Source organism: Austrofundulus limnaeus, unplaced genomic scaffold, assembly GCF_001266775.1.
Source record: "Austrofundulus limnaeus strain Quisiro unplaced genomic scaffold, Austrofundulus_limnaeus-1.0 Scaffold462, whole genome shotgun sequence".
Taxonomy (NCBI): Eukaryota; Metazoa; Chordata; class Actinopteri; order Cyprinodontiformes; family Rivulidae; genus Austrofundulus; species Austrofundulus limnaeus.
Window position 1 is genome coordinate 120819 of NW_013952864.1, and position 10379 is coordinate 131197.

Here is a 10379-nt window from a genome sequence, read left to right on the forward strand (position 1 = left end):
CGAAACGTTTCATTAGAGAAGAACCCGTCCAGAAGACCTATACAATTTTTTTTTCTTTTTGATTTTTTACCTGGATTACTGAAATGCATCAGGACATATACTAAAGTATGGTTTTTTTTTTCGACATATGTCATGCAATATAATTTTATTTTATTGGGGTATTATTATTTAGCAATGACTTTGGTTAAGACTCATTTGGTAAATTACACATTTTACTCCAACAAATGACACATAGAACTGTAGCAAGTTTTTAATATACTTTTATATAAATACATACATTTTACTCATTCTTGATTTTGGCTTGAACTATGTGATTCAGCACAAACAAGCAAGTAGGTAGAGGCACAGTAAGGATGCAAGTACACGTAGCAACCCAGGAGAGTGATATCAAGTAAAAATGTCATCCAAATCAACAAAAACTAAACCTTATTTTAATAAGTACAGTTTAAAAAAATCATAAACTCAACACTAGTCCCAGTGGTGGCCACAGCTTAGCCATAAAACTGCAAACAGCCTCGATATAGATTTTAATGTGTACCATTCCTGTCATTAGGAAGAACGTTAAATAGTAAATGTTGGAAAATGTTTCACGTCTTCCAAATAAAAACATTCAAATTAGGCAAAACATCACATTTTGACAGAGGCCGACTTTGTTCAACAGTACAGATGATAAAAAGAGATTACATAAAACCAAACTTAATACTAGAATAAACATTTGAACAATAAAATAGGTAACAATACAATTATAAAAACAAACTTGCACTGAGTTTTGAAATCATTATTCTCAAATGTTAAATAAAATGGCATTCATCAGCTTGTTTTAATACAGACATTGACATGCTAGCTCGTTGCATGCCGTTTTTTGCCAATAAAACAAAAGTTAACGCTTTCACACACAAATGTTTTGGGTTATTTTGTTGTTGTTTTTTTTACTTATAAGTCACCATTTTAAAATGGGCCAGTTACCTAAAAAGGGAACCATTTTATAATTGGCTTAATTAAAGCCTTATAGCCACTGGTCAGATACAGCAGAACATCATGCCAATTTCCACAGGTCATTATCAATTCAGAAAGATTGTACTCATCCCACATGATTATGATTTTAAAAATGAACAGTCAATGCTAAGTTCCTGCAAAGACAATATCAAAAGAGGACTGTAATAAAAACTATATCATGCTTAAAATAAAAAATATATATAAATGGAACAAATGCAGTTGAACTCATCTCAGGAGCAGAAGTTGCAGTGTCCGTGAATGAAGCAATAGAAGAGTTTAAGGCAATACTGGTAAGCACCACACCATCAAATCAAGTTGCTTCTGGGGAGGGTAAAATATCCGTGTTTTTATCAGTTCAGTGAAAGAGAGCAGTGTGGGTTTTTTTTTTTTCATTTGTCCTGCATCTTTTCTAAAATTGGTACAATCATGTCAAACTTTGGCCTCTTAGCTGGGTCTTCATTCATGCATATTTTCATAAGCTTGCAAATGTGTGGTGAGATACCAGGAGGAATAGTGGGCCTCAAACCTTCCAAGGAAACCTAAAAAAAAAAAAAACAAGAACAAAAAACAATAAATAAGTTCAACTAACAGGTTCAGGAGCTATGCCTGAAAGTTTAGGTAAAGTCATGAACATTCATGTTTGCCCAACCTTCATGCCAATTTCCATGTTGGACAGATCAGCAAACGGGACTTCTCTGGTCACCAGCTCCCACAACAAGATGGCAAAGCTCCACATGTCGGCTGACCTGCGATTGATCTCTTCTGGCTTCTTCTGCAGTGCTGAGAACCACAAAGAACACCAAGCAAAGGTTAGACAACATGCACTCTGATGGCCTATTTCCTGCTTAAAGCCTAGACTGCACCAGTAACAAATATCTTCTATTAAAAAAATAAATATAAACCCAATGCACTCCATGTCATGGTTCTCTACTAACCTAACATATACTATATGGGTGTTCTTTCCATTGTAACTGGAAGAGACATATCTACAGTGTACTGTAAATGCAAGACCTTGGCCCCCACTAAGTTTATGTTGTAGTTTACATGCCTGCTGCAAACATTCCCTGGTTATTGTCATGTCCTGTAATCAGTTTATTTTTTTAACCTACTTGGATTTCTTCGTATCTCTTGGAGAAATCAGCTCCAAATTACATTTAGCTCTGAGACAGTGTAAAGCTCCCTGCATCCATCATCCTTTATTGGTCTTCTGTGGCTTCAGCTGTCGCTTCAGATCTGTGCTGTATGAGCGATGCCTACCCTCAGGGGCCACCCATGCAGGTGAGTACATCCTGCCAGGACACTGGAAGGAGAACTTGACATCCGCCATGCTGATCCTCGCTGTCATATCTTCATCTATCTGTGCAAAGACAAGAGATGTTACTTTACATGATTTTAGAGCAATATGTCTCCAGAAAAAAAACTGACAGTTTTATGATTGTAAAATTATTTAATGAAGCCACAGACTTTTCTTACCATGATACTTTTACTGTTGAGATAATGGCGAGCGATCATGGGTTCAAGCGTGTGTAAGAAAGCCATCCCAGAGGCAATGTTTAAGGCAAACTTGACCGCTTGAGTCTGGTCCACCACAAAGGCTGACAGCGGGAGAAACGAAAAATAAAAAGTTGAGGTCGATCTGTCTTTTATCACATAACAGGTCGACGGTGGAAATGATGGGGTAAGAAAAAAAAAGTGATGGCAACATAATGACAAACATTTAAGTGCAACAACTCACAAATTCCTGCAAATCACCCAAGCTGCTGACAGGTGTGGAATTTGTGACTGTAATGGAAATACTCACTAGTGCCTTCATGCAGCACATTGTAGAGGGAGCCATAAGGCATCCAGTGTGTGATGATGATGGGGTGAGGGGCAGGAGGAGACTGACATGCTCCCAACATAGGTAGAACATTTGGGTGGGAAAATATCCTGGGGGTGAAGCCAAAAAGGGAAGGGAAGGGCAGGGGGGGGGGAGACAGACAGACAGACAGAAGAGGCAAATGCACAGACAATTTGACAAACAAATCTTGTGTATGTGAATCACTCTCTAAATAAACAAATAGTTTGGTTCAAATGCAAACAGACACATGAGTGAACACAAGAGTAAAATGAAAGATTAAGGTTGAATTTCATATTCACCTGAGTTTTGGATACTCCTCATTAAAATCTCTGCTCTTCCGCGTTGTCCAGTCTCGAATTTTTAGGACTTTAACAACGATTTCATTCCCCTGCCAACGCCCTTGCCAAAGCTACACACAGGGGACACAAATACAAAGAAACAGAGATGAATAAAATATACCTTTAATTCATTGGCAGTAAAGACGCATAAAACATAATAAATTACTCATGGAAAGTACCTCTCCAGACTGGTTCTCATTTATCTTTGCAAGCAAAGAAAGCTGTTTGTAGTCGATGCCTGCATGTTTGTTCAAAGTGCCATTGCCTGAAAACAAAACAAGAACAAAATCCGACAAAACCATCATTATCCATCTGATAATTGCACCATTACTAATGAGAGAAAAATAAAGCCACAGTGAGATTAATGAAGAGACCAATGCAGATGTTATTTTCCCTCTTCATGCAGCACTTTGACGAAAACAAAGAATGGAAACTGGTCTACTAATAAACTGGTTTATGTGTTCCTGGAACTTACGTGGCCGAGTTCGAGTGGTGCCTTTCCAGAATGTGTCCTTGAAGGGAATTTTACTTAAGTTCTGTCCCATTTTCTCAGCATTTTCTGGGTGTCACAAAAGTGGGGAAATCAAATCAGAACAACAAACCTGAAAACTTTATCCTGATTCTGACGTTGATTTAAAAAAGTGGGTAAATAATCAGGAGATTGGGATACCTCTGAGGAGGTCACGCAGATGAGGTTTGGCTTTATCCAAGGGAGTTTCGCCAAATTTGTTACAGATGCTCACCTGAGCCCCACTACTCACGAGGTCCTGTGCAAAAAATAAATAAATAAACTAGATTCTTTAAAGGTTTTTTTTAAATACATAGCAATTTTCCCTTATGACCACCAGGGAGTGCACCAACCTCAGCGACTTGGTCATGGCCCCAGAAGCAGGCATAATGCAGTGGTGTGTTTCCATGTTCGTTGGCTGCATTGGTGTCTGCTTTGCACTGGATCATCTAAAAAGAAAGAACAAACCATTATATGCAAAAAAAAATGGACTGCTTAGATCTTGTTTGGGAGTTAGACTTGAATGTTGCTATGAAAAAACAAACAAGTATAGAAGGTTTTCTTGCCCGGGACACATCCCAGAGGTATTGAAACATGACTAATATTAAAAACAAGAGCTGCTTTTCAAAAATCAAGACTCCCTAAATACATCTTTTCTGACAAACTAACAGAAACATTTCCTAAACAAGTCACTTGGTGTTTCACTTTGAAAAAAAAAATCAAGCACAGTTCACAGAATATTTACAAAATGAAGTAATGTGCTACGTTAAATCAAAGATGCATGAATTTCTGAATGTTTCATCTCTGAAATTAAGCAACCAGGCTAGTCTCTACCAAACAAAATTTAATTTAATTTGCACCAATGCTTGTGATAAAAAACAGCTACAGACTGTATGGCTGCTTTTAAAAAGAGAAATATTTACAGAATAGTTGCGCTTTTAAGTTCTGTTTGTGGTGTGTGTTGAAGGTAATCTTGCATATTGTTTGTGTGATAATTATACTTCACAAAAACAAAAGGAGGTTTGTAATCTTTAGTGGGGGGTCCCTTTGTCTTTATTCTCAGTAAACTCCTAAAGCTGTTTTGGTGGAAGAGTGCCTCTTCCCCAACAAGCTCGATCTAGCCAAACCAAGAGCTGGCATTTCTATTAGGCAAGTTTTGGAGTCATATTTCTGCTGCTTCAGCTGTGCGCCACAAGAGCAAACAACGCCTTTTTTAATTCAAAGTTGCAGTTGAGATGACATCATTTAAGATTTCACAACAGCCTGAGTTTAAGACACAAACTTGCTGAGACACTGCTGTGTTTAAAAGCCAGTTGTTAGTCACCATTTTGATTTTATAATCAGCATGGGGAAGAACATACACGGCAGTTCTGAAAACTTGGTGGACAGTACAGAAACTATTTCCAGAGTCTGTGTTCGTTGTGTTTATTTTACCTTCCCCACAATATCCCGATGTCCATGGCTCGCAGCCAGGTGCAGAGGAGTGTCATCTCCCCGGTTCATGACGTTGATGCGTGCTCCTCTCATGATGAGCATGTCCACCACATTGGACCGCCCCTCCCGACACGCCCAGTGGAGCGGGCTGAAGCCATGGTCATCTCTGCAATGACGGAAGAGCGCAAAGAAAACGTTTTTTACACAGCAAAGCTAAGCTGTGCAAACTATTTAAATAATGCTTTGTGATTAAACAACCATACCAAAATAGTTTCTCTAAAGAAAAGAAAAAAAATGTTTGTTAGTTTCATCATAATTTTCCTTTGAAAAAAAAAAAAAACAGAAGTTTGATGAGTCACAGCCCAGTGAAGCAAAAACCTGTTGACACATCTCCAGCTGTCTGGTTTAAATTGGTCATGCTTTACTCTCAGATCTTGTCACATCCTTATTTTCAGGAGAACATTTCTCCCACAGCAGTCACTCTCCTCATCCTCTCCCTTCCAATAGAAACACTGTACTGAACTGATTATATATTCCACTCTTCAGGAGTGTTTCCACTGCATGTGAGCCTCCGTGTTAGCACCACAACACAACACAATGCTCTGATTGATGGATTTATGCACATGCCCTGACGTTTTGAGTAGGCAGAAAGAAGTGGAGAACTGAGGGTGTATTATGAATCTATTTGGACTCTGTCTCTCATGCCCCAAACATCAGGTCGCTAAATTGAATTCACGCTTCCTGCAGAGCTCAGTTCAAAAACAGCATCAAGAGCCCCTCAGAGACCCTCATTCCCACAACAGACATACATCTGTGTGACCTGCTGCAATCAAACCAGATCTACTCAGATGCTATTTCCTCTCAGACCAAAAGGCCAAATCCAAATGACCAATTAGTCTTTGCCAAAGAGAAACACACTCTGCTGACTGACTTCTATAATTTTATTAGCTTTCAGACCTCTACACCACACTGTTTGGGGCACTTTTGCAGAGGGGGTTGCTTAAAAAGGAAAAAAAAGCAAATGTGAAACCGCTATAAAAACATTATTTTATGGTTTGTCTATCTCATCTCTCTAGTTTATGTATTTATATTTCAAAGCTCTTTATATGGGATAGACTTACCCTCGAAGATGACTTCATCTGAGGCATCTGAATGCCAGGGTGTTTTTTTTTTTTTTTTGCTCACCTCCTCTACGCAGACTGCAGTAATTTATTTCAGGCACTTCCACCTGCTAGCACAGCTCAGCATGGCAGACTAAAGAGCCAGAGGACGAGACCCTGTCTGCACCCTGTTTTTCTTTCTGCACCAACATCCCTGCCAAGTCATATGAAAGGCCCCACCTAGTAAAAAAATAATACTTTTCTAACATTTAACAAAGGCGCACGTTTCGATTATGGGTGTCATAGAAAATGTAACATCTAAAAAAGGTAAAATAAGAAAATTTAAGTTTGAAAAAATAAATATATATGTAGGCAAGAGTCTACAGTTTGCATTTGTTGGACAGCTGGAAGATAAATCTGACTAAAAAAACAGTTTGTTTCCAAGCTAAAGTATGAGAAGCTGTAGGTTTCTGACTATTAATAGTTGCTCATATTTGCAGAAGTAAGTCTGTCAAAAAGTCACTTTTTTCACAAGTTTTTTTTCTTTTTTGCTCTTCTTGCAGGTTGTAATTTTTGCATTTAGACCAAAAAGACAACTAGGATACACAATAATGTGTCTGAAATATTTCATTTACACCCTCTAAAATGTTGAGGAAGCATTTACAGGAGAGGGCTGGATCTAGTTCAGACCTCTGGGGGGCAAACACCGGAAACATATTAGAGGAGAGGAAAGCGATGTGCTATGGCCAAACTATGCATTCCTCTTTTGAAAAGTCCATTTTCCTTCTCTCTCTCTCTCTCTCTCTCTCTCACACACACAGACTTGGTTTCCGCCCAGCCCACTACAATAACCCACCCACTCCCCTCAGTTTTGGTAGGTGGTACATCACTCCCTCGAGGACCTTGTTTTACTCCTTGTAAGGAGATTCAACATTCCACAAGTACTGTTTGTCTGAGTTACATCAGAGTAAACACACTGTCACTGAACAGCACATGACACATTTCACTGAAGATTAGCTGGGCCAGAGTTTAGTGTGTTCACTCAAACATGGATGGGAAAAGACTGAAAGCTTCTGCAGAGAATTAAGAACACAAAGCTAACCGTGCTCTGCAGAAAAGAGAACTTGACATGTAATCAGCTAATGGACAGGCAGGCATGTCCACACTGGCCTGATTTAATCACAGTCTTAGGGAAGGAGTTTAAATGTAACAAGAAGTATGAGAAATAAATCTAAACTCCTGCAAACATTTTTTTACTGTTAGGCAAAACTAACAGGAGTGAACTTAAATTTTTTTTAGATTAATTATTTTAGCGTCTAAAAACACAAGTTTAGTTTACTAAATGGGCAAAAAAAAAACAGAATTTTCATCACTAAAAAAGTGTTCATTTTGATTTTTTTTTAAAGCATGGTTTCTTAGCTGTGTAGCCTTTACGCAGTCTTAATATAAGTACAGCAGACTTGCTCAACAGTACCATCACTGCATGCTTCCTGTCCAAAATTGAGCTTCTGAAATTTTCCACTACTTTTTGGGCCAGTGCCCACAGGAAAATGGGTTCAGTTTCAGGTCACAATCTCTCTGGGGACTGAAGAGGTGGGCACTGAGCCACCAATAGGGACAGAATTTAAGAATGAAAGACACTGCATGCTTCTTCGAGATTATGATCTAAATTTTCTGGCATCATAAGATGTGACAAGTCTTACCGTTTCACAAAAAACAATGATATGGAGAAACATAAACAATAAACACACTTAACTGTAGTCTATTCTAAATAGGAATTATATATTTATATATCATGAATTAAAACAAGATTTCTATCTGAATGCCCAGAAACAGATGTCGTTTCACATTCTGGATACTATCAGCAGCTTTTTGCCTGTAAATTAAGCTGCAACTCACCCCTGATTCAGGTCATTCTCTGTATTGTCCAGCCACAAGCGAACAGCCACGGCGTTGCCTTCCCGGCACTGTGTGAAGATATCATCCATCTCGACTGATGTATTCTTCTTTTCTCAAAGGGGCACCAGTGAGAACAGATGCAGAACTAAACCAGGACCAAGTTTAGGCAAGTTCTGACCAGCATCAGTCCCTCATCTGGGACACAACCAGAGACGCTCTAAGGCACTAGTAACAGTGGGTGGGGAAAAAAGAACTATGATCAGTTTTACCACAATTTATTTATTTATTTATTTATTTATTTATTTATTGATCTACTATGACACAAGGCGTGCAAAGTGATCATGAGCAGTTTTACAGAATGGGTACACAATTTATAGAATTGGTTCGTAAACCTTTCAACATCCAGCCTAAAGTGGCAGAGACTTGGAATCTGACTTAAGTATGAAAAACGCTGCCAATTATCACAAAAAATATGCATCAAGCAATGATTTTTAAGTTTAATTTGTAGAATACAGATCATCTTATGACCTCCTGTAACGTGTTTCACAAACCACATTGATGTTTTCTGAGTTGTAAACAAACCAGGGAACTAATAGTTTAGGCACGGTAATATACAAACTTATGTGACAATTATAATGCTCATAAGGAAGTAAGCAGGGGTTATATTCCTCATACATCTGAACTGATCCAATACAATCATTTGCTTCATAGGGTAAATTAGATATTCTGTAAACCAGCAAATTAACATAAAAATAAGCATAGCTGGCTGTAAGAAAAAAACTTTAATGCAAGGTTTTCAGCATACAAACTGCTCTGGAGCTGAAATACTTTATTATACACATAAACTGTGTGATCTTTGGTATTTATATATTTAATTAAACAGATGGGAGCAGTGTTTCTTTTGGACAGGGTGCTGCTATAACAAAGTACTAAAATATCACACATAAGACTTATTATTTGCCAGATGTGTGTTGACAACACATTGAGTTTGACTTAAAGTTTATATTAATTTGAAACAGGTCAAATATTTGACTGGAAATCAACTACAGTAGAACCTTTCAACATCTTTAGAAAGCCTGAAAATATTTCTCAAATGCACTTTTAAACTTTACATGAAAATTTGGGTCATATTTTAAAAAAAAATGAGGAATGATTCAAAGGTTTGGCACAATTTACTATGTAATGTTTAAGTCACGCTCATTACTACTGTAAGGTTGTACAATAGAGACAGTACAAATAAGACTTTACTGTGAGGATTTATGTGGTTTAGTGTGTTTTACAGTAAATAACATTAACACAGTCAGAGATAAAATGTCACAGTTGAGATGCTAGCTACTCTCTTATCCAGCTAACACAGCAGGAGGAAAGATAAAGCTTAGCTATTAGTTCCAAGTTAATACAAGGACAACAACCGAGTACGTTCATTACGTCAAATTATTAAACAGAAAACCCTCTTAGTTCCTTATTTGTACCCAGCAAGATACAGTAAATACATGAGGCGTTAGCATGTTTCAGCTAACAAGCTAACTATCTGATTGACGCCGAGGGCTGCTTGTCTGCGCTTCTCTAAAGACGCTCTCTGATGACTAATATCCAAATATTTTAAAGTTTAAGTAGTTATAACTAACAGTGTTTGTTCCTGTGGGATTAAACCTACCTGGTATGTCCGCGGTTTTTACTGTAGTACAGCCAAAGGAGAAGGTATTTGTCAAACAGTCCGTGGTTGTCTCCAGCAGCAGACTGTTGTAGATCCACACCCTCGGTGCCCCCGGGACGTGCAGACTTTTACAGGACCGAGGGGCAGAGCGCGCCCCCTACAGGCGACAGGAATAGTTGCAACTAGTTCAAAATCCAATGCCTCAGGCAGTGTTTTTTTTTTTAATTTTCCATTTTTCCGGTGTGTTTATGCAAAACACAACAAATAACAGGCAAATAAAATAGATAGCTTTTTTATATGCTCATAAGCCTTTCCGATGGTAATGTCTTGTAGCTTAGAATTCTACAATTCACAGCTACTCTGGTGCAAGGGCGTAACTTTAGGGTGATGCTCTAAAACCCTGCAAATCAATTATGCTCAAACATATATGACATTGTAAATGTCTAAATCATGTCAAAGTTACCTAAAGACAACAAGAGAGTTGCATCTGTCTATTTAACCAGTTTGTTTCTATTGTGTTTGAGCAAATTATGCCATTTTATTGGGGGGTTAATTGATTGGATCACATGGGGTCACATGCCCCCCCCCCCCCAAACCAATATATACA

The 10379-nt window shown here is 38.1% G+C and overlaps 1 protein-coding gene across 1 annotated transcript; it reads right to left on the reverse strand.

Annotated features, from left to right (window-relative positions):
* Positions 1-235: 235 nt before the first annotated feature.
* LOC106529737 (integrin-linked protein kinase) lies at positions 236-9982 on the reverse strand. Its single transcript, XM_014025229.1, has 13 exons — positions 9773-9982; positions 8116-8340; positions 5117-5282; positions 4036-4131; positions 3845-3941; positions 3650-3733; positions 3354-3439; positions 3136-3245; positions 2798-2925; positions 2470-2591; positions 2254-2353; positions 1646-1776; positions 236-1535 (listed from the first exon to the last, which is right to left on the reverse strand). Exons 2-13 carry the CDS (start codon positions 8202-8204, stop codon positions 1386-1388), a joined length of 1359 nt encoding a protein of 452 aa, XP_013880683.1. The 5' UTR covers positions 8205-8340; positions 9773-9982; the 3' UTR covers positions 236-1385.
* Between the last annotated feature and the right edge of the window lie 397 nt (positions 9983-10379).